Source organism: Schistocerca serialis, chromosome 3, assembly GCF_023864345.2.
Source record: "Schistocerca serialis cubense isolate TAMUIC-IGC-003099 chromosome 3, iqSchSeri2.2, whole genome shotgun sequence".
Taxonomy (NCBI): domain Eukaryota; kingdom Metazoa; phylum Arthropoda; class Insecta; order Orthoptera; family Acrididae; genus Schistocerca; species Schistocerca serialis.
This window is the reverse complement of record NC_064640.1, coordinates 364,710,358-364,735,095: the sequence shown is the minus strand read 5'-3', so window position 1 is coordinate 364,735,095 and position 24,738 is coordinate 364,710,358. Positions and strand designations below refer to the sequence as shown.

The following is a 24,738-nucleotide window of genomic DNA, read 5'->3' as shown; positions in this document are numbered from 1 at the left end:
CTCTCTGCCGTTCCACTCTCGAACAGCACACGGGAAAAACAAGCACTTAAATTTTTCTGTGCGAGCCCTGATTTCTCTTATTTTGTCGTGATGATCATTTCTCCCTATGTAGGTAGGTGCCAACATAATGTTTTCGCAATCAGAGGAGAAAACTGGTGACTGAAATTTCGTGAGAAGATCCCGTCGCAATGAAAAATGCCTTTGTTTTAATGATTGCTACTACAATTCACATATCATGGCTGAGACACTATCTCCCCTATTTCGCAATAATACAAAACGAGCTGCCTTTCTTTGTACTTTTTTGATGTCATCCGTTAGTCTCACCTAATGGGGATCCCACACCGCACAGCAATACTCCAGAATAGGGTAGACAAGCATGGTGTAAGCAGTCTCTTTAGTAGACCTGTTGCACCTTCTAAGTGTTCTGCCAATGAATCACAAAATTATCTATGTGATCGTTCCAATTTAGGTTATTTGTAATTGTAATCCCTAAGTATTTAGGTGAATTTACAGCCTTCAGATTTGTGTGACTTATCGCGTAATCGAAATTTAGCTGATTTCTTTTAGTACTCATGTGAATAACTTCAAACTTTTCTTTATTCAGGATCAATTGCCACTTCTTGCACCACACAGATATCTTATGTAAATCATTTTGCAAGTCATTTTGACCAACTGATGACTTTACAAGACGGTAAATGACAGCATCATCTGCAAACAATCTAAGACTGCTACTCAGATTGTCTCCTATGTCGTTAATATAGATGAGGAAGAATAGAGGGCCTATAACGCTTCCTTGGGGAATGCTGAAGATTTTTTGAACTTCTATTTTACTCTATCACTTTCTGTGTATTACTACAAACTGTATTGTACCCCATGAACCATGGATCTTGCCGTTGGTGGGGAGGCTTGCGTGCCTCAGTGATACAGATGGCCGTACCGTAGGTGCAACCACAATGGAGGGGTATCTGTTGAGATGCTAGACAAATATGTGGTTCGTGAAGAGGGGCAGCAGCCTTCTCAGTAGTTGCAGGGGCAACAGTCTGGATGATTGACTGATCTGCCCTTGTAACACTAACCAAAACGGCCTTGCTGTGCTGGTACTGCGAACGGCTGAAAGCAAGGGGAAACTACAGCCGTAATTTTTCCCGGGGTATGCAGCTTTACTGTATGGTTAAATGATGATAGCACCCTCTTGGGTAAAATATTCCGGAGGTAAAATAGTCCCCCATTCGGATCTCTGGGCGGGGACTACTCAGGAGAACGTCGTTATCAGGAGAAACAAAACTGTCGTTCTACGAATTGGAGCGTGGAATGTCAGATTCCTTAATCGGGCAGGTAGGTTAGAAAATTTAAAAAGGGAAATGGATAGGTTAAAGTTAGATATAGCGGGAATTAGTGAATTTCGGGGGCAGGAGGAACAAGACTTTTGGTCAGGTGAATACAGGGTTATAAATACAAAATCAAGTAGTGGTAATGCAGGAGTAGGTTTAATAATGTAATACAAAATAGGATCGCGGATAAGGGCTACTACGCACAGCATAGTGAACGCGTTATTGTAGCCAAGATAGACACGAAGCCCATGCCTACTACAGCAGTACAAGTTTATATGCCAACTAGCTCTGCAGATGATGAAGAAATTGATGAAATGTATGATGAGATAAAAGAAATTATTCAGGTAGTGAAGGGAGACGAAAATTTAATAGTCATGGGTGACTGGAATTCGAGAGTAGGAAAAGGGAGAGAAGGAAACATAGTAGGTGAATATGGATTGGTGGTAAGAAATGAAAGAGGAAGCAGTCTGGTAGAATTTTGCACATTTCCAGGGGCAGATGTGGACTCTGACCACAATCTGTTGGTTATGAACTGTAGATTAAAACTGAAGAAACTGCAAAAAGGTGGGAATTTAAGGAGATGGCACCTGGATAAGCAGACTAAACCAGAGGTTGTACAGTGCTTCAGGGAGAGCATAAGGGAACAATTGACAGGAATGGGAGGAAAGAAATGAAGTAGAAGAAGAATGGGTAGCTTTGAGAGATGAAATAGTGAAGGCAGCAGAGGATCAAGTAGGTACAAAGACGAGGGCTAGTAGAAATTCTCAGGTAACAGAAGAAATATTGAATTCTCAGGTAACAGAAGAAATATTGAATTTAATTGATGAAGGGAGAAATTATAAAAATGCAGTAAATGAAGCAGGTAAAAAGAGTACAAACGTCTCAAAAATGAGATCGACAGGAAGTGCAAAATGGCTAAGCAGGGATCGCTAGAGGACAAATATAAGGATGTAGAGGCTTATCTCACTAGGGGTAAGATAGATACTGCCTACAGGAAAATTAGAGAGACCTTTGGAGAAAAGAGAACCACTTGTATGAATATCAAGAGCTTAGATGGAAACCCAATTCTAAGCAAAGAAGGGGAAGCAGAAAGGTGGAAGGGGTATATAGAGGGTATATACAAGGGCAATGTACATGAGGACAATATTATGAAAATGGAAGGGGATGTAGATGATGATGAAACTGGAGATAGGATACTGCGTGAAGAGTTTGACAGAGCTCTGAAAGACATGAGTCGAAAGAAGGCCCCGGGAGTAGACAACATTCCATTAGAACTACTGACGGCCGTGGGAGAGCCAGTCCTGACAAAACTCTACCATCTGCTGAGCAAGATGTATGAGACAGGCAAAATACCCTCAGACTTCAAGAAGAATATAATAATTCCAATCCCAAAGAAAGCAGGTGTTGACAGATGTGAAAATTACCGAACTATCAGTTTAATAAGTCACAGCTGCAAAATACTAACATGAATTCTTTACAGATGAATAGAAAAACTGGTAGAGGCCGACCTTGGGGAAGATCAGTTTGGATTCCGTAGAAATATTGGAACATGTGAGACAATACTGACCTTACGACTTATCTTAGAAGAAAGATTAAGGAAAGGCAAACCTACATTTCTAGCATTTGTAGACTTAGAGAAAGCTTTTGACAGTGTTGACTGGAATACTCTCTTTCAAACTCTAAAGGTGGCAGGGATAAAATACAGGGAGAGAAAGGCTATTTACAATTTGTACAGAAAGCAAATGGCAGTTATAAGAGTCTAGGGACAGGAAAGGGAAGCAGTGGTTGGGAAGGTAGTGAGACAGGGTTGTAGCCTCTCCCTGATGTTATTCAATCTGTATATTGAGCAAGCAGTGAAGGAAACAAAAGAAAAATTCAGAGTAGGTATTAAAATCCATGGAGAAGAAATAAAAACTTTGAGGTTTGCTGACGATACTGTAATTCTGTCAGAGACAGCAAAGGACTTAGAAGAGCAGTTGAATGGAATGGACAGTGTCTTGAAAGGAGGATATAAGATGAACATCAACAAAAGCAAAACGAGGATAATGGAATGTAGTCGAATTAAGTTGGGTGATGCTGAGGGAATTAGATTAGGAAATGAGGCACTTAAAGTAGTAAAGGAGTTTTGCTATTTGGGGAGCAAAATAACTGATAATGTTCGAAGTAGAGAGGATATAAAATGTAGACTGGCAATGGTAAGGAAAGCGTTTCTGAAAAAGAGAAATTTGTTAACATCGAGTATAGATTTAAGTGTCGGGAGTCATTTCCGAAAGTATTTGTATGGAATGTAGCCATGTATGGAAGTGAAACGTGGAAGATAAATAGTTTGAACAAGAAGAGAATAGAAGCTTTCGGAATGTGGTGCTACAGAAGAATGCTGAAGATTAGATGGGTAGATCACAAAACTGATGAGGCATTGAATAGAATTGGGGAGAAGAGAAGTTTGTGGCGCAACTTCACAAGAAGAAGGGACCGGTTGGTAGGTCATGTTCTGAGGCATCAAGGGATCACAAATTTAGCATTGGAGGGCAGCGTGGAGGGTTAAAATCGTAAAGGGAGACCAAGAGATGATTACACCAAGCAGATTCAGAAGGATGTAGGTACTGGGAGATGAAGAAGCTTGCACAGGATAGAGTAGCATGGAGAGCTGCATCAAACCAGTCTCAGGACTGAAGACAACAACAAAAACAACAACAACTACTACTACTACTACTACTACTACGACGACGACGACGAACTGTGACCCTTCTGACAGGAGAGCTGTGCTCTGTTTTTGTATAAAGGTGTGTTTCAGCTTTGAAAATATTGACAATGTTCACAAGACCAGTCATATAAAAGATTGCTACTGTTTTCTAATTAAATCATTATTGATTTGTGGAAAGGGAACAAACAGGGACGTCATCAGTCCCATCGGATTGTGGAAGGACGGGGAAAGAAGTTGGCCATGCCCTTTCAAAGGAACCACGTGGCATTTGCCTGAGGTAATTTAGGGAAATCACGGGAAACATAAATTAGGATGGTGACAAATCTGGCAGACTGTCTCCGAATTGCATCAATATCTTCCTTTAATCTCACCTGATGGTGATCCCAAGCACTTGAAAGGTACTCAATCGGTCGCACTTGTGTTCTATATATGGTCTCCTTTACAGATGAACCACACTTTCCTAAAATTCTCCCAATAAACTGTAACCAACTGTTCACTTTCCCTACTATCATCCTCATGTGCTCATTCCATTTCATATCACTTTGTAATTATAGGCTTAGACATTTAATTGACATGACTGTGTCAAACAGTGCACTACTAACGCTGTATTCGAAAATTAAGGGATCGTTTTTCTTACTCATCTGCATTAACTTACAATTTTATACATTTGGACATATAACTGAACTTATAACTTGGACAGTTTAGTTACTTTAAAATCAGTCCTATAAAGTTATTGACAACCTGTTTATAGCAGTCAAAATCAGTAACGTCTATTCAGTGAGCATCAAACATAGATAATTGAACATGTGTTAAAAAGAGAGAGAGAGAGAGAGACAGAAACTAAGAATACTACCCATAAAAAAAATAACCAGAAAATTGTTTCCAGATGTAAAATTGTGTACCAAATAATGACATGGGTGGTTTATTGATGCAAAGTAGATTAACTGCAAGACTTTTTGGAAAATGATGAGACATTACATCATTTTACCCCAAAACTAATACAGATTCTATATTTTTTAACAAATTTCCTATGTGCAGTGTCTGCATATTGACTGGATTAATGGTTCATTGTTAGCTATTATTATTCTTACTTTCATGTCCATTTTGGAGTGTGATGCGGGAAGTTACATAAGAATCACAGAATTGGCTCTCAAAGCTGTATTTTGAAAATTTCTAAAAGTTTTTACTTTTGTGGGGTATTAATTGTAATATTTAGATTATGCCAGTACAGTATAAAATATAATGTCTTATAGAGGATTTTTCAGTAGGGCACATTATAATGTTAGGTCTCTGTAAAGAAAATAATAGTTTAGTTGTCCATACACATCTAAAGTTAGACTTAAAGTGAGTGGATTTTCTTACATAAACATTTTTGCCAATGTAGTGTATGATAAATCCAGTTCCCCGAGAATCATTTCTATCTGTTGTATACTTATAGTATGTACATAAAACACTAGAAAAATTACAATTGAGAGATTTACAATAAATTTATGCAGTCAGTGGTGAAAGTGTATTTCAAATAATTAAATGAGACTGTAATCCCATATCAAATAAAATTGTGAAATTAATGTGCTTACAAGAACTGTAAGTGCTTCATGAACAACGCAATATGGATAAACATCTTTTGTTAGATTTACTAAATGTCATGGGTACTGTATCTAGTTATTACTTGGGCTAGTCATGGTTGCCCATAGTTATCACTATGAGTTTTGGTCTTCGTTAGGAGTAGTGACACAGAGGAAAGCTGTTTTCTTTACTTACATTAACATTATCACAGTGTTTGTCTAAGACACACAACAGTTTCAATGTGTAAAATGCATGTTTAACCTAAGATTTAGATACGCGATGTAATTTACACGAAAGGAATATTGGGAGCTGGAAAGAAAGGTGACTATGTAACCCTAACCCCTCCTCAATCGTTAACCTGAAAGAAAGACCCTATGCTAATTGAAAGTTCCATGTCATGTTTATAACATGAACACAATATTCAGATATGAAGTATGTTTAACATGATTGTTGTTGAAATACAGGTCTCCTTGAAATTGATGGCAAATTTATTACTCTGTTAACTTACTGTGGAGGGGTGTTTATAACATTTCACGAACACGAGATTGGTAAATTTACTGCCGTATGATATACTCAACTTCTTGCAGGGTCTGCCAACATTCAGTATGGAATGGAAATGCTAAACTGTGAACATTGTTTTGTGCCAAACTTGTTTTAAGTAAATGTACTCTGTGCTGAGAAGAGTTTTAGAAGTCATTGTACAGACAAGACTGAGGCGTATCATGTATTTCTGTTTCTTTCTAGGGTCACTACTTAGTAGTTAAACAAAACGAAAACAAGGTATTGTCACTAATTAAATGGTTTTTGTTTCCAGGCATTTGCGATCAAAATTCAGTTGTTAACAATGTCGGTTTTAAACCAAAGTGGAGAAGAACAAGTAGAATGCCCATTGTGTATGGAACCACTGGAAGTTGATGACATAAATTTCTTCCCATGCACATGTGGCTACCAGGTTTGATTCTCTTTGTTTTGTTTTATTGTGATGAAACTCTGAACATGTCCTCTAGCTTAAATGATCAGTGTGTGTGATGTCAGTAACGTTGGGAGGGGACAGCACAAAAGTACCCTTATGTGTATAGTGTGTTCCTGAAACCAATTTAGAGGCAGTTGGGTGGTGCATTGTCTGGTAAAGATAACAGTTGAGTGTGATGTAAGTGAACAAATAGATGCACATGATTAGATAGTAGCTTTCTCTACTATGTTCCAGTGGCAAACATTGGGCAGATATCATCAGGGTCCTCATTTCATCCCATGTTCACTCTTCCACATCAGAATACTTCCACCATCCTTTGAGATTGTTGCATTCTATAAAATAATAAACATACAGTTACATTCAGTTTAGGAGCTGTAATTTGAGAGGGATGTTTTTTTTAAATAAGCATCTCTACTGTGGTTTCAAAGAATTAATATTCTCTCTCACTCTCACACACTCCACTTTTTTATGGATGAATTATTTCTTGTCTGTATTTGTTTTTCTTTGGCTTGTTGAGGCAAATATAAAAGGAAAGTTCAACTCACTTGCAGATCTGCCGATTTTGTTGGCATCGAATCAGGACTGATGAAAATGGGCTGTGCCCAGCATGTCGCAAAGCCTATCCAGAGAATCCTGCGGATTTCAAACCTCTCACACAGGAAGAAGTACAGAAACTGAAAGCAGAGAAACGACAGAGAGATCAACAACGAAAGCAGAAGATAACTGAGAACAGAAAGCATCTAGCAAATGTCCGTGTAGTGCAAAAAAACTTAGTGTTCGTTGTTGGATTACCAATGAGACTTGCAGATGCTGAGGTAAGTAATGGTTTGTCGTGTTACTAGCTACCTTAGGCCAAAAAACTGTTCCTTCCAAAAATGTGCACCAAATAAGTGAGATGAAACGGTGATTGACAATTATTCTGTAAGAAAGTGTTTGATTTTACCCTGCCAGTCTAATTTCATTTTTTGTTGTTTTCATATCTTTTTCGTCAGTAGTCTGTAAATGGCAAACTAATTACAACAACCAGCTCACTCAATGAAGACATACTTGTGTCACACAATAATCACTGGTGGGTATGCGTACCATGTGGGAATAATGCTGGGAAAATTACTGCTTATGATAATCCCTTACTCAGACATGTTTCCTGTAACCTTGTGCTCCCTGAAACAGTCTTCTGGAGAATAGCACAGCAATAGCTATTTTGTATACATAATAAAAAGGTATCACTCTTTCTACACTGTATCCAGAGGTGTTGTATTGATAAGGTAATTGTGCTGATTCACTAGGAGTTCACACAGAGTTGTAAAAATGAAAGGTTATGCATTAATGACCATAATTTGCCTTCTTCGTAATGTGCGTATAGTGTCTGTTTCCAGTTTTGGATTAAAAATTGAAAAATATATCAGTTGAAAGTTGATACGTAAAGAGGTTTCTCCATGTGGTTATTAGTGGTTTGGTTGTAGCAATTACATTATTATTATTGTTGTTGTTGTTGTTGTTGTTGTTGTAGGTTTGGCAGGCAAACTTCATAAATTCCAAATCTGTAATTGCAGATACTGGGTGAGCTCTACTTCTCATGCAATCGGAGCTCCCACCTAACCTCCTAATATACTGCTCAATAGGGCACATGAATGACCATTTTCATTGACTAATTACAGGTTGTGGTGCTCAGTGTGCATTAAGAATCATTATATATTACCTACTACTGTATGAAACAATGAACTGCAAATAAGTAGTGCAGCAACTTCAGGTTACTGATAGGAAGACTCTTCCAGTAAATTCCTAATTTGTGTTAGTGCTTCAGTGACCTGAATGTCAGTGGGATATTAAACTCCAAGAAAAACAGCAGTTAAATATGTTGAAGTAATAGAGAAACTATTACATACATATGTGACTTTTCTATTTGATAATCCAGAGCCTGTTGTTGGATACTATCGGAGTCTTTCTCTTTGTTATTGGCATTATCTCGTATTGATCCACATTCAAACTGGAACCTGCCAGCAATTTCTGCCCATTCATGTTGAAATTGTTTGTTTTCTTAGACTTCATAGTCGGTACCAAACAATTTGGTGCTGTGGTAAAACACTTTCTGTACTGCAAGAAGTGTCATAGTTTTGTCTGCAGATCTGTTCACTAGACAGTATGATGCAGATAGCCACAAGCAGTAGATACATTGGTAATTTGGTTGCAAAAGTAAGTAACAAAATGAAACAAAATAAAGCTAGGAAACATACATCACACACAGCCACACACACCACAAAAATTTACTCTTCCCATATGACCAGGTGAACTTATCAAGCAAATCACTGTTTACATCAGTTGGAAAACATTGCCAAAAACGATTTTAATAGGAGATTATGAAAATACTTTCCCACAATTTCTTCCTACCCTTCTCTCTCCTGTCTGACAACCTCAATCCTCTTATGTACTTTTCTGGTTTTCAATCATACCGTAGCTTAGTCTTCATCCACAGTTTTTGTGCCCAACACTCTTCTTCCTTTGCCCTCAGTCTTTCTTCATATACATTATGACATTCCCACAATTAAATACAATCACTTCATCCTCCCCCACCCCCCTTCTCCAGTTTGGTATAGTGAATATCACTTCAGAAATCGTATATGCAGCATTTGCGTCATCCTGTAAACAATACTTTTTTTTTGTTTGTTACTTATTTGCAAGTAGCAGGGTTCTCATCAAGTCATCAGTGCAATTAATTTCATTACAACAGCAATTCGTATATGATTAGAAATTATAACTCTAGATCGAACACCTTCATTTGTTTTTATTAACAACAGTAGCCTGTTTCTACAAGTGCTATTATTATTTCATTAACTCATCAAAATTGAAATCTACCCTTCTTTAACTACCAGGAGGGAGAGATCCTCTTCTTATATCAACACTTGATGCTTTGGACACCCAAATAATTTTTACTACGATTTGGAATTTCATACATTGTTTGCCAAGAAAGTGAAAAAGCTGAGTTATTTGGTACATGAGTAATAATTTATGCTACACTACCAGTTGGATGAAATAGATTTTGATGTGTGAATACTTGTGTGTGCGGTTTTGATATAGGTTGTAGATACTACACAAAGTGCTTAATATCTCGACCCCAGAAGTAACTTTAAAGAGTATAATAAATGTCCAGCAATCAGTAGACGATTTCAAAGATGACTGTGTTACAATGAATTCTTAGGAAAATATGCTCAGTTGCCATTCTGTTCTCATCTGAACAAACAGTTTAATGAAAAAATCAACAGATTTATTACTCTTAGAACGGACTGAAAAATTTGCACCTATTTTTGGAAAATTTCATAAATTTTTGGTGAAATTCACTGTGTGTGTGTGGGGGGGATAGTCAAGTTTGAAAGGTAGTCACACTACTAGTGTGATGCTGAAGCCTTAGTGCTTTGAAATTTACTTAAAAAAAAAAGTGGTGATTGGGGAACTCTTTGAATGGGGTGTTTGCTTTTGCAAGAACTTCAGCAGTTTTTTCCGAAATGGCTTTTGTTCTCTTTGTTTGGTTGTATTTAAGCTTTCAACAATTGATCTGCAGAAATGTACGACCAAAGCATTCAGTAATGGTGAAGTTGGCAGTGTCATAAATGAGGTAGTTCAGCCCCAGCCTTTACTAGTATTTAACGCAGCCACAGTTCAAAACACTGAACGCACCATCTAAAACTGCTGTGTTAAAGTGTCCGCATTGTAGCAACTTTTGGACTTTAGCTAGCAGGCAGATTTCTGCGTTTCTTTGTTACAAGATGTTGGGTCCCACAGCCAAGTATTACATTGTATTATGTGACATGTCTCTTATACAGACCATTCAACCACCCGCAGTTGATGTGGGGCCAGAGCATCAAAAACACTGATAGGTCATTGCTTTTGTGCACTTTCCATTTCGCACTCAGTCTTGTAAGTGAAAATTCATTACATTTTCGATATTTATCTGCAGAAAACAAATCTACTTCAAACTATCTCTGGCAAAATAGTTCATCTGTTAGATAATTTCCTGTTTTCACATTTTTCAGCAGAACTTGCATATGTATTCTCGTTTATCACAAACTGCAAATTTTTCAAGTCCCCAAGTATTAGTAATTTATTCATCGAAGGATAATTTTACAATAATAAAGGGTGTCAGCTTTCTAAAAGGAAAGGGTAAGTCTTATACATATGTTTAATGAGGTCAGGACTGCTGGTCAACCACAGCCATATTCAAAGAACCATCACAGCATTTGTCTGAAGTACTTTAGCAAAGCCCCAGAAAAGCTACATTGAAATTTCTGGACAGATTATGAGTCTTCATCCTCCCAAATTTGAGGCCAGTGTCTTAATAAATGCACTATCTTGAGCAGTTGTACATAATATAAAGTTCTCTTATTTTGTACATATTTAGAATAATTTAGCTTAGCAACATATAAAATAATTAGACACTGTTCATTCAGTCGAAGTGGGCAACATAAGTACCTATCTAACATATGCGAGATGCAGAAATACTTAAACATTTCATCCATTGTAAGCATTTATCATGCATTAAATGTATCCCAGTATGTAATGAGCACATATATTTCGTGTCCAGTAATAGTTTGTGTTCACAGAATTAATATATGTTGACACAACCCATTGATAATAGGAACAGGGTCTAGCTAAGTGAAGTTATCACCTGCGATGTCACGCCACACATTTATAATGAATCATTCTTAGCACCACCTCAACAATGATAGAGGCTCGACATCAACCTCCTTTTTGGATATTTCTAAACCTGCGCTGCCACGAGTTTTCACTGCCTCAAATTTATAAGTATTTTGCATTACACTTACCAAATAATACCCTTTGATTCTCTACATGTGATCAGGATAAATTATAGAGTACTACTGTAATTCAGCCATTCACTTTTAAGGAAAGTTATTATATAAGAAATAATTTAGTTGGTATATGTTTTACCAAGTTATAATCTAGTCGCAACAAAATCCATTGTGATCCAGGAATGTATTTATATACTTATTCCAGTTACCAATCACAAATTTTTAATACCAGTTTGTTAATTTCAGTCAGTAATGACCATCTTCAGACCTATGAAGCAGGGGCATCTTGTCATACAAAGTACACAAAGTTTACAAAGCAAAGTATCAGAAATCAGTTTAAGCATAAAAGACAAGTCACAAACCTGAGTACACACAATTTTCTAATCACTCCCAGTCAGCAGATATAAAAATGATATAGTCAAAGTAATCAGTCAAGCATGCTCTGTCATATTTACATAAAACTAGCTGAGTACCAAGCATTGCCAGGACATGTATTTGTTCCAGTTCCATTAGTGCATCTGCTTCCCCTTCTCTCTTTCCATTTTCTGTGCCCATCTCTTCTCCTTTCCTCCCCTTTACTTTCTGTGCCTGCCTCCAACTCCCTCTCTCTGTGTCCATCTCCCCTCTCCCCATCTTCCCTTTCTCTGTCCATTTCCTCCTCCCCCATATCTTTGGCGATGTCCTCCTTCCCCTTCCCTGTCTGTCCATCTCTTTCTCCCCCTTCTCTAACTGCATGTTATAACCCCAGCACCGCAATAGGAGGTTGCTAGTTCCTTACCCCCAGAGTATTTCTTCCCAGATAGGAATATGTGTACCAAGTTTGGCTGAAATTGGACCAGGGCATTAGTAGTAGTTTCTCACTTGTGGCTTTGCCTGGATACTTGCGACACATATATTTCAGATATATTTAAAATATTTCACACACATTTTTGCACAAAAATTTCACCTGCAGTTCTAGCAACTTTTGCCCTGCACTTTTGTTTTCAAACTGTTCAGTGTTTATAATATCATATTGCAAATAGGTAGTAGCAAAGAAGTAATAATTTTAAAAATCCTGCACATTGCAGCAGTTATTCGTGCATACAAATGTTTGTAATGTCATATCTCATGAGCTGTGTGCAGTGCAGTGATATAATTATGCAGGTATATTCAGGGATATATGTAACTACAGTCTGCAAAATGTGTTGTGAATGCAGTTAGTAGTAAAGAAGTAATAAATTAAAACAGCATGCCTGATGTGGCATTTGTATTGCATGAACAGCAAAAATGTATTAAGTGATAAATTTTTGCTTTAATTATTTTGTGGGTTTTTTCAGTGAAAAAAAGATTTTTTTTTTAAACATTTCAAATTGTGTAAAGTTTGTTGCAAGTCACTAAGTGCTCACATTTACAAATATGGGATGAATAAAGTCTGGTATTAGTGCATTGTGGGCTGCACTTCTTTTTCACTCCAACCAGCATCTGTTTGATGAGAAGATAGTTCTTACTCCCAAAGTGACTCTTTCCTGACAATAAGTGATATGTGTACCAAGTTTGGTTTAAATCAGTTCAGTGGCTTAGGAGCAGATGTGGAACCTACATACTGATGTCACACTCTGCAACACAGGAAAACAGTGTCCAGGATATCACAAGTTTGTTGTTGTTGTTGTGGTCTTCAGTCCTGAGACTGGTTTGATGCAGCTCTCCATGTTACTCTATCCTGTGCAAGCTTCTTCATCTCCCAGTACCTACTGCAACCTACATCCTTCTGAATCTATTTAGTGTATTCATCTCTTGGTCTCCCTCTACGATTTTTACCCTCCACACTGCCCTCCAATACTAAATTGGTGATCCCTTGATGCCTCAGAACATGTCCTACCAACCGATCCCTTCTTCTAGTTAAGTTGTGCCACAAACTTCTCCTCTCCCCAATCCTATTCAATACCTCCTCATTAGTTATATGATCTACCCATCTAATCTAATAACATGTTTATTGAGCAAAAAAGTCTGCTCCAACAGTATGGAAATGAAAGCCAAGAATACAGTAACAAGGGTATCACAATAGGTACAAAATTAACTGTGGATCACAAAAAGGTCAGACTGGCACTAAGAGCCAGAGCACTGGTTGGAGACTTAAGTTCACAGAGAAAACACTGGCAGAATGCTCCATTCAGAACTAAACACTGCTTGGGGGAAAGTCAGGAATGAGCACTTGCTGGACACAAAGTTCAGCAATGAACACTGGCTGGATGCTAAGTTTGTGGCCTGTAAGCCTGAGTCCAACAATGATGGCTGTTCTGGTTTAGGTGCAGTAGGATAGCACTTGGAGTTGGAGGCTGAAGGCCTGAATGTACAATTCAGAATAATGTCACTAATGATGAATACACTGTGCTGCCGTAGAAGCCAACATCCCTGGATATCAGCTGGTGTGAGAGTCTGGAAGAAGGAATAATGTTGACATCTAACAGTAACTTTTGTCCCTAATCATGGACTTGGGGAGCTGCCCTGTTTGATGAGGTGAGTAGCACCCATCACCTGGACCAGAAGAGGCTCTTGAAGCATGATCTGACTCATGCTGCCCTGTCACTGCCTTATATATCTCCCTGCAGCGGAATACTGCTGGAACTATTACCATGTGACATGGTACGCAAATGCAGATAGGTTCCATGTTGACAGGTGCCAGCTTCTCGTTCAGGTGAGCAGTCTTGATGGCGTTGTGTTGTGCTTACAATGCTGAGGTGTGCAGGGGCAGTGGTAGCTGCCAACATGATGGAGCTGCCCAGAGGGTTGCCAGTGTATTAGGCGAGAGCCTTCGACAAGGCTCGTATGTATGTACATATGTACATACATACATACATACATGCATATGTCCATTTTTTTTTTTTGTAATATGTATGGATGTAAATAGCACATACACAGTTATGGCAGACATTTTGACTCAATGAAGCAGCATTAACTGATATGCCTATTTTTATTAATGGCAGTTTTTAGCAATGTGCTTCTCAAGCTACTCTTGGATGTTGGCTCCCACTCTCTCCAACACTGCTCTTTCAATTTGAACGACTTCCACATGAATTGCTCCCTTCAGTTCTTCAAGTGTATATGGCTGATGTTCCTATACGCTTGACTTGATGTAGCTCCACAAAAAGTAGTTACACTTGGAGAGGTCTGGGGAATGAGGCGGGCAACTAATGTCACCAAACCGGGAAATGACACAACCATGAAAAACAGTCCGAACAGCTTCCATTGACATTCTTGCTGTGTGAGCTGTGAGCCCGTCATACTGAAATTGAATTCGCCAGACAGGAATAAATTTTCTTCTTAGTTCAGGTAGGAAGAATTCAATGATCATCTGCCTATAGTGTTGCGAGGTTGCAGTTACAGTGTTCCCATTATTGTCTTGGAAAAAGTATGGACCAGTAACATCTGCACCAGTTAACAGCACATCAGTCACATTGGGACTAAGCAATGGTGTCTCAAGCATTAGTTTTGGATTTTCACGGGCCCAGTAACAGCAGTTCTGCTGATTTACCATCTCATTCAAATGAAAAAGCTTCATCACTCATAAACAAAATAATGTCATTTTGCTCAAGTATGGCGTCGTCGTCTCGAGCAAAATTTAGCCACTGTATGTAATCTAGGGTTGAATTGTCGCACCATGACCATTTTGTAGGGATGAAATGCTAGAGCAATACGCAAAATGTGCCTTACTGAATGATTACTGAGGTGCAGTTCAGCAGAATGTCTCCTAGCAGACTGACCAGGACTATGGGGTTTGGCTTGCTGAGCTCTTACAACATTTTCTGCAGTGCGTACTCAGCGAGGAGCCCCTGGTGGTTTTCTATTCATCATTGTTCCTCGTAAAATAAATTATTCAGACCAACGTAAAATGGTGTTAAGATTGGGTACACTATCATATCTTGCAAGATTGAAATGGCTATGAAACTCCTGCCGAACTGCAATGATAAACTCATTATTATGAACAAAACTATCATAAGCAAATGCACAATGTTGCACAGTCCATGGCTCCATGACTTCGACTAAGCAAAATGGCAGGAGCTGCCAAACATGTGACCACATCAGTCCCCCTCCCCACTCTTACTACTTGAGCCTGACTACTATCTGTTCTAAAAACGTCCATCCTTTCTTATATAGTTACAAATAGAGCAGAGGCTTTATTTAATGTAAGTAATAAATATTACAGAATATATTTTAGAAAGTAACTCTGCATTATTTTAAACAGAACTAACTTGAAGCAAAAATCCTAATCCACTGTCTGGAAATTTATATATGCAGAATAAATGTCCTGCCACTACAAACCTGTGACATCAATACTTTTCGTACCTTACGAGAAAATGCATCAGATACATTTCACATCATAACAAAGAGATGGCAGTGCAAAACAAAAAGGTGTTCCATCCAGGACGAGTGCAGCATGATAGTACATCCAGTGACAAACAGTGATAGACAACCAGTTATGCACATGATGGAATGAAAGAGGTCCTGTTGAACAAAACATATTTAGCAAAACTGCCTTACATATCAGCTGTTTGTAGCAACTCGATAAAATTCATGAAATATAAATTAGAGATCTGATAAAATAAATGGAACAACTATAAAATAAGAACGGGTATAATGTGTGTCCGTGCTACTTCAGTATGCATATAATCTGCTCATTGAAGTTGTAGTGTAAAACAGAAAGTGTCAGTAAAAGATAGTACAAATGGCTATTACATATAAGCATTTGAAACTTGCCATATACCATGGTCAGTTAAATAGTTTTCTGCCTTACATCACAGACGAGATAGTAGTTGAAAAAAAGAAACTTTCATATGTATTAAGTGATGTATATGTTAGCTTACATCAATATAAAATGTGGAAATCTAGGTAACGTATGTAGATCAAGGCTCTCATAAAATAAAACAGTTATAAAATATGAACACCTAAATGTGCCATGCAAAGTACTGTTTGAGTTTCAACACTGGATTAAATTATGTTATAAGGGGCAATCAAATATAGCATTGACTATTTACCACACATTTTAATTAGCCAATCATTGTTCTTAATGAAGTGGTAGGCAGAATAGTCACTGAAAGGACAAACTTTTATATGCGTTCAAAGGTGTGTACATTAGTTTACATCAGTATAAAACAGCCTTTATACTGAAATAGAAATATAAGCAGAACACCTAAAACTGTGACAATACAAGGTTGATACAGATAACCTAAAAGCCCATGAAACATGAGATATGAACATGGTTTTAAAAAGCTGTACTTATTCATCCATACATGCCTCCCGAAGCAGCCTTGGTTGAGGGAAGTAAAAATTGGCAGAGTTGCGTTAAATGTCATATGGATCCCTACACTGTGTATGTTATTAACACAAAGGTAAGTGAAGAAACTTCACAAGCCAAGATCACGAAAAATGTATTTTATTGGATGACAAGTTTCAACACAACTATGCTGTTATCACCAGATCTTATGCTTTAAAATATTAAAACATATTGTCCATCAGTGCTGCAAGTCATTCCACATTGCGTATATACTTCACAGTATCATGAAGATCACTTCAAAGTGGCATGTGTAGAAACACAAATGTCCATCACCAGCTGCTGGGGAACATGAACACTTATAATTTGCACAATAGAGTTATATTTATGTTTGTACGTAGTAATTTTACATTTGACATGCTGATTTGTAGTGATCTTCATGATACTGGAAAGTCACTCAAAAACTGATATTACTTGTGACCACTGTATTTATTAATTTTATACTGCCTTAAGCATTTCGGCCTCCAAACTGTCACACATGGATACAGAGTATCTGGTCTATATTATTTGATGACATCAGAGTGTAAACTTAGGTGACATCAAATAATGTAGACAAGATATTTTGTATTCATGCGTGACAGATTTTCATTTTACCTGAGAATGGGGTTAAGATATTTTGAGTCTTTGAGAGTGGCATAAGTCCGAAATGTGTAAGGTAGTATAAAATTAATAATTACAGTGGTCAAGACTAACAACAGTTTTTGAGTGCATTACAGAATGGCCGCAACATTTCACAAAGCATTTATGCATTTTGCTGCTGATACCGGGAAGCGTATATGCAATGTGAAATGACTGATGGACAATATGTTGTAATATTGTAAAGCATAAGATCTAATTATGGCAGCATAGCTCTGTCAAAACTGGTTATCCAATAAAATGTGTTTTTAGCCATGTCTGCTTGTGAAATTTTTTCAGTTACCATACACTGCAGATCGCCCCCATACTGTCAATTTCATGAATATATAATAATTATTAATACAACTCATGAAATTTGTGGCCCAGATGGAAGGAGAGAAACAGCACAGTGGTCAAAATGAAATATCTAAGAAATCAAACCAGAAACAGATAGTACAGGTGCCTATCTAAGCTTTACTACATGCTTCATATGACTCCCACGAACCAGAGAGATAGTTTTTTCCACAGAAAGCTATCAAATGTTGTGAAATATACAGCATATGCAAAAGAAATTTGATCATCAAGCATTCTGTCGGGTTGAGTTTGACATTTGTAGAGCTAATGGCTCCAGTAGACTAAGTGCATTGTGGAGAATGTGCGTACTCTTTCTTGTATGATCTAATTAATGTCCACTTTTAGACAAATGTATGCTGTATGCAGCCCCATTCTTCAGTCACAAGTATTCATTAAACCTTACATCAAATGAACTACAAGTTTTTCCTATATAATAATAATCACATTGGCCACAGTCAGTTCTGTATAGAATAGAATTACACACAACATAGAAAAGAAAAACAGATTTTCAGTGTCAGAGGTACACAGGACTGACTGTTGCCAATGTGACCATTATTATATAGACTAAAATGGCAGATACATTCGATGTAAGGTTTAAGGAACACTTGTGGCCACAGAATGGGTTCGCATTCAGCATACATTCATAAAAGAGTATGCACATCTTTCGCAACATGCCAGAAAGGATATACCTTTGATCTACTGGAGGCATTAGAGATCTATAAATCTAAGAATCAGCCTTAATCAACAGATTTATTTTTCACATACTGCAAAGTTTGTCCTATTCAGTAGCTTTCTATGAAGAATTCTCCTCTTCTGTTCTTTTACCATTGGAGCTACATCGACTATATAGTAATCCTTAGATAAACACCTGCAGTATCTGTTTCTGTCTTGACTGCTTAGACTTGATTGATAACTGTGCTGTTTCTCTCCTACCAGGGCTCCACATTTTATATGTTGTATTAGTGACATACATTATGTGAAATATTGTATGACATTTAATATAGCTTGTCCACTTTTCAATTCCCTCAACAGGGACTGCTTTGGGATGTGTGTATGGATAAGGTTTAAATAATGATGGTCCAATGAGTACAGCTTTCTAAAGCCATTTTTGTTACTCATGTCTCATAGGCTTTTGGATTATACGCTTGAACCTTATGTTGTCACAGTTTATACATTTTATTGCTTTTAGCCAATCTTCTTTTTGTATTTTTGAGTCTTAAGTTTCATATTATTGTAAAATAATGCATACAGCATTTAACACATGGAAATTTGTCTTTTCAGCTACTATTTTGTCTACCAAAATAGTGATTGGCCGACTACGATGTGTGGCAAATATCAGATGTTATATTTGATTGTCTGTTGTAATACAATTTAACGCATACTTTGTTTTATTCTACATATCTGATGAGCAGAGTGCAAGCTTATTGAAGCTCCAACAGTACTTTGCATGGTGGAGTTCACTCATTCATATTTTACAACTGTTTTACTTGTTTTATCAGAGCCTCAATCCATATATGTTCAATAGATATCCACGTGTTTTATATTAATGTTAACTAATGCATACAGTACTTATTGCATATGAAAGTTTGTTTTTTCAACTGCTATGTTGTCAATGGCATAGTACAAAATAATGTTTGACTGTAAAGCAAGGCAAATGTCATATGATTCTAGATAATTGTAATTTGTAATATATTTTTGTCATATTTTGTTTTATACTACAATTCTGATTGGCAGATTAAAGAATATTGAGGATTTAACTGAACATTTCATGATCTTACCCATTTGTATTTCATAATTGTTTTATTTATTTTATCAGAGCTACAATCTGTTTATGATGAACTTTTTTTATAGTTACTACAAACAGTTGATATGTAAGACAGTGTTGATAAATATATTCTGTATGACAGCAGCCTCTCCATTCCATCATGCAACTCGTTGTCTCTCTCTGTTTGTCAAAGTATGTATTATCATGTTATGCATGTACATATGCCAACAGTATATTAGAATTTTTGCTTTAGGCTGGGTTAGTTCAACTACTGTTTTAAACAATGCCATGTTACTTTTTATATCTAATTTTTATTATTTATTACTTACATTAAATAAAGGCAGCCCCCATGTGTGTAATTATAATATTCTAGTGTTCTGATGAGTGCACTTATATTAACTTCATTAACACCTACTGAAACGGTTTTGAGTATTCGTTTATTCTATAAATGGCTGATGTACAATTAATATGTACTGCCACACAGTAGCAATATGTAGCACGCAATAAAGCAGGCATATCAGTCGCCAAAGCACAGCAGCCTAAGATGATTCATAGAGTCAACATGTCTGCCAGAACTGTGCATGTGGTACTTTCATGTTATAAAAGCACTACATTGCTTGTTTGGCTTATTTCTGCCTTGCTTTGTATATTTGGTGTACTTCGTACCAGATGCCTATGTGTTGCATAGGTCTGAAGACCGTCGTGACTGATTGAAATTATTGATGCATAACTGAAATAAATATTTAAATATGTGTTATAAATGTATTTCATTAGAATAGTTGGCTGTGCTACTAGTACAGTCTCATGAGTGTTAGTAGAGTTTTAAACAGACACATCACTGAATTTTGTAGACTGACACCTTACATTTCCCTAACCACTTATTTATACCCAAGTATATTCTTTATTGAATCCTCACTCACACCATAATAATATAGAGTACTACTCCAGGGAATGGAATAAAGGTACTCATCCTACTTCTTCAGGGTGATAAACACTATCTTATGATAGGAGAAGCATGAGCTAAACTGCTTGTAAGGCAACTGTATAGTTGTTCTCAACCCAAAGATTTTGGATTTATTTTTTGAGTGCTGAGGCAAGGTCCTATTGGGAATAGTTATATAGGGACCTAAAGTTTCATGTAGAAGCTGGAAGATTAAATCAACAGGAAGTGATCAAAAAGTTCTTAGAGCTAATTACTTTGTCATTTAGCCAGTCCCACAGATTGCATATAAGGAGCTGAATACAGTGTGTTATTGTGGCTGAGTGGCAGTTTGCTTTCTTTTAGCCATTTTTATCGACCACAGAACATGCTATGGTTGTGTGTCTTTCATAGTGATATAGATAGCATGTGTGGTAAAATCTTTCAGGGGTAAAATAGTTCACCATTCAGATTTCCAGATGGAGAATAATTGGGAGTGTTTTTTGTAACAGTGGAAAAAAATGCCACCTTGCGGGTTGGAATAAACTATTATATTCATTAATCAGGCAGTTAGATTGGAGACTTTGAAAAGAGAGATGGATAAGCAGAAGTTGGATATCGTGGGAATTAGTGAAGTGTAAGGGCAGGAAAGAAATTGCAGAAAGGTAGGAAATTAGGAAAATTGAATTAGATTGAATAAGTTGAAAGTACCAGAGGTTGTTGACAGTTTTAAAGGAATCATTAGGTTGTAATTGACTTAATAGGAGAAAGGAATACAATAGAAGACAAATGAATAGTTTGGGAGTGAAGTATTGTAGGAAGAAGAGGCTCAAATAGTCAAAAAGACAAGGCCCAATAGAAATCCTTATTTAACAGATGAGATATGGTATTTAATTGGCAAAGGAATGAAATACAAACATGCAGTAAATGAAGCAGGCAAAAAGGAGTACAGGTGTTTCAAAAATAAGATGGTTAGAATTCGCAAAATGCCAAAACAAGAATAGCTACAAGAGAAATGCAAAACTGTATTCTAGGATCAGAATAACAATATGATTGGCAGTTAGTTGTTGACAGTGCAGCTGCCATTACAACCAGTGAGGGAACAAATTTGATCACACTATCTTTTCTATTCATTGTTGCCACAGTACTCGCACTGTCGTTAGTAGGGCACGTGAGTGTGAGTGCGAGTGCAAGTGCACTGAATGTGGGTAACTGCGTGCGTGTGTGTGTGTGTGTGTGTGTGTGTGTGTGTGTGTGTGCGTGCGTGCGTGCGTGCGTGCGTGCGTGCGTGCATGGGTGTGCGCGCTCAAATCACCCACAAACTGCATCAGCCGGGCGGGGGTTGGCCACTAGAGACTGCCTGTAGGAAGTGTGCACATGGCATGGCCTCTGCCGCGCCATCTGCCTGCTGCCTGTGCCTATATATGAATAGAGCAGTGCTGACTCAACCTCTTACATTTCTTGTCTGTATCGATCACACCAGTGTTCTGTGTCATGTGGAGTCCCTAGAGACTTAATGTTCAGAGGTTATGAATAAAGTCCTGTTTGTGTGACTTGGATCACTTTTATGTATTACTTGCTTACTACACAATTGGATCCCATCCTTGTTGCCAGTTGTGTAGTAACCAACTAATACACAAAACCGATCCAAGTCATGCAAATGTGGGTTTATTCATAACTTCTGGACATTAAGTCACTCGGGGCTCCACAAGACACAGAACGCTTGTGTGTGCAATACACACAAGAAATAAAACAAGAGATTCATTTAGTCAGTGCTGGTCTGTGCACGCTTCTTACAGGCGGCCTCTAGTGGCCAGCTCACACTGATGCAATTGGCGACTGATTTGAGCACACATGCACAGCGACCCACACTCGACACACTCACACGCACTAGTAACAGGATACAGCAGATACGATTATTTCCTTCCACATCCTTTCCCAATCAGTGTTTGTACACCATCTCTAAGGAATGCATTGCCAACAGTACAGTAACCTTTAATCTTGATTTATTCATACTCACTATTATTATGCAGTGCAAATATTCAGTAAAAACACATGAATGTTACAAAGGTGCTGTATGTACATATAGACATTACTTTTGCAAACATAGCTTCCACCTTTGTAAGAATTGGTGACACACGCACTTTTTAGTTGTGTATATAATTTTTTCACATTGTGGCATTACAGTATATTTTTGGGATGGGGTGGGGGGGGGGCATGAAAGAAGTCACTTGCCATCTTTTCATTGACTACTTTGCTACTTGATTTTTTTCTAGTGCCACAATTTATCTAATTAATCTAGAAGATCCAATAATGTGAACTTTGTTTAAGCAGTGCAGTATCCTAAGATCTTGTTTTATATTTGTGGCTGTTACAAATTCACCATCTTTCATTGAGGAGTTACGTATGTAGCGAATACTCTTTACTGTGATACGTATTGCACTACTTTGTGTACATTATTTGCATCTAGCTTGAGCCACATTTGCTTTGTATCATAGTGTTGGGGAACTCCTTTACTCTTCCAGTTTCCTTTATTGTATTTATTTCAAACTGTAGACAATGTTTAATATAATAGAGGGAAACATTCCACTTGGGAAAAATATATCTAAAAACAAAAATGATGTGACTTACCAAACGAAAGTGTTGGCAGGTCAATAGACACACAAACAAACACAAATATACACACAAAATTCAAGCTTTCGCAACAAACTGTTGCCTCATCAGGAAAGAGGGAAGGAGAGGGAAAGACGAAAGGATGTGGGTTTTAAGGGAGAGGGTAAGGAGTCATTCCAATCCGGGAGCGGAAAGACTTACTTTAGGGGGAAAAAAGGACGGGTATACACTCGCTCGCGCGCGCGCGCGCGCGCGCGCGCGCGCGCGCGCGCCCACACACACACACACACACATACACACATACAGATACAAGCCGACATATTTAAAGACAAAGAGTTTGGGCAGAGATGTCAGTCGAGGCGGAAGCGCAGAGGCAAAGATGTTGTTGAATGACAGGTGATGTATGAGTGGCGGCAACTTGAAATTAGCGGAGATTGAGGCCTGGTGGGTAACGGGAAGAGAGGATATATTGAAGAGCAAGTTCCCATCTCCGGAGTTCGGATTGGTTGGTGTTGGTGGGAAGTATCCAGATAACCCGGACGGTGTAACACTGTGCCAAGATGTGCTGGCCGTGCACCATCCCCTCATCCCCTCAAACCCAGAACCTCCCACAGAAGAACCACAAAAGTGCCCCACTTGTGACAGGATACTTTCCGGGACTGGACCAGACTCTGAATGTGGCTCTCCAGCAGGGATACGACTTCCTCAAATCCTGCCCTGAAATGAGATCCATCCTTCATGAAATCCTTCCCACTCCACCAAGAGTGTCTTTCCGCCGTCCACCTAACCTTCGTAACGTGTTAGTTCATCCCTATGAAATCCCCAAACCACCTTCCCTACCCTCTGGCTCCTATCCTTGTAACCGCCCCCGGTGTAAAACCTGTCCCATGCACCCTCCCACCACCACCTATGCCAGTCCTGTAACCCGGAAGGAGTACACGATCAAAGGCAGAGCCACGTGTGAAAGCACCCACGTGATTTACCAACTGACCTGCCTACACTGTGATGCATTCTATGTGGGAATGACCAGCAACAAACTGTCCATTCGCATGAATGGACACAGGCAGACAGTGTTTGTTGGTAATGAGGATCACCCTGTGGCTAAACATGCCTTGGTGCACAGCTAGCACATCTTGGCACAGTGTTACACCGTTTGGGTTATCTGGATACTTCCCACCAACACCAACCTATCCGAACTGCGGAGATGGGAACTTGCTCTTCAATATATCCTCTCTTCCCGTTACCCACCAGGCCTCAATCTCTGCTAATTTCAAGTTGCCGCCACTCATACATCACCTGTCAGTCAACAATATCTTTGCCTCTGCACTTCCGCCTTGACTGACATCTCTGCCCAAACTCTTTGTCTTTAAATATGTCTGCTTGTATCTGTATATGTGTGTGTGTGTGTGTGTGTGTGTGTGTGTGTGTGTGTGTGTGTGTATACCCGTCCTTTTTTCCCCCTAAGGTAAGTCTTTCCGCTCCCGGGATTGGAATGACTCCTTACCCTCTCCCTTAAAACCCACATCCTTTCGTCTTTCCCTCTCCTTCCCTCTTTCCTGATGAGGCAACAGTTTGTTGTGAAAGCTTGAATTTTGTGTGTATGTTTGTGTTTGTTTGTGTGTAGACAATGTTTGTTTTATGTGATGGTATGCAGAACATATTTTGAATTATTCATTAGCCAGTTAGACTTTTCATCACATTTTGTTGAAACAAAGATGGGGCATAGTGTAAAATACAGTTCCTGGCTATTGAGAACCCGATATTTCTTGAGGATGCGTTCTCTAAATG

At 38.2% G+C, this 24,738-nt stretch overlaps 1 protein-coding gene across 1 annotated transcript in view; it reads left to right on the top strand.

Annotated features, from left to right (window-relative positions):
* The window catches only part of LOC126470866 (myb-like protein Q), a 188,716-nt gene that overhangs the window by 5,775 nt on the left and 158,203 nt on the right, over positions 1–24,738 (top strand). The window contains exons 2-3 of the mRNA XM_050098881.1: positions 6,416–6,553; positions 7,126–7,389. Of these exons, the coding sequence (XP_049954838.1) occupies positions 6,416–6,553; positions 7,126–7,389 (402 nt within the window). The remainder of the gene's footprint in view (positions 1–6,415; positions 6,554–7,125; positions 7,390–24,738) is intronic.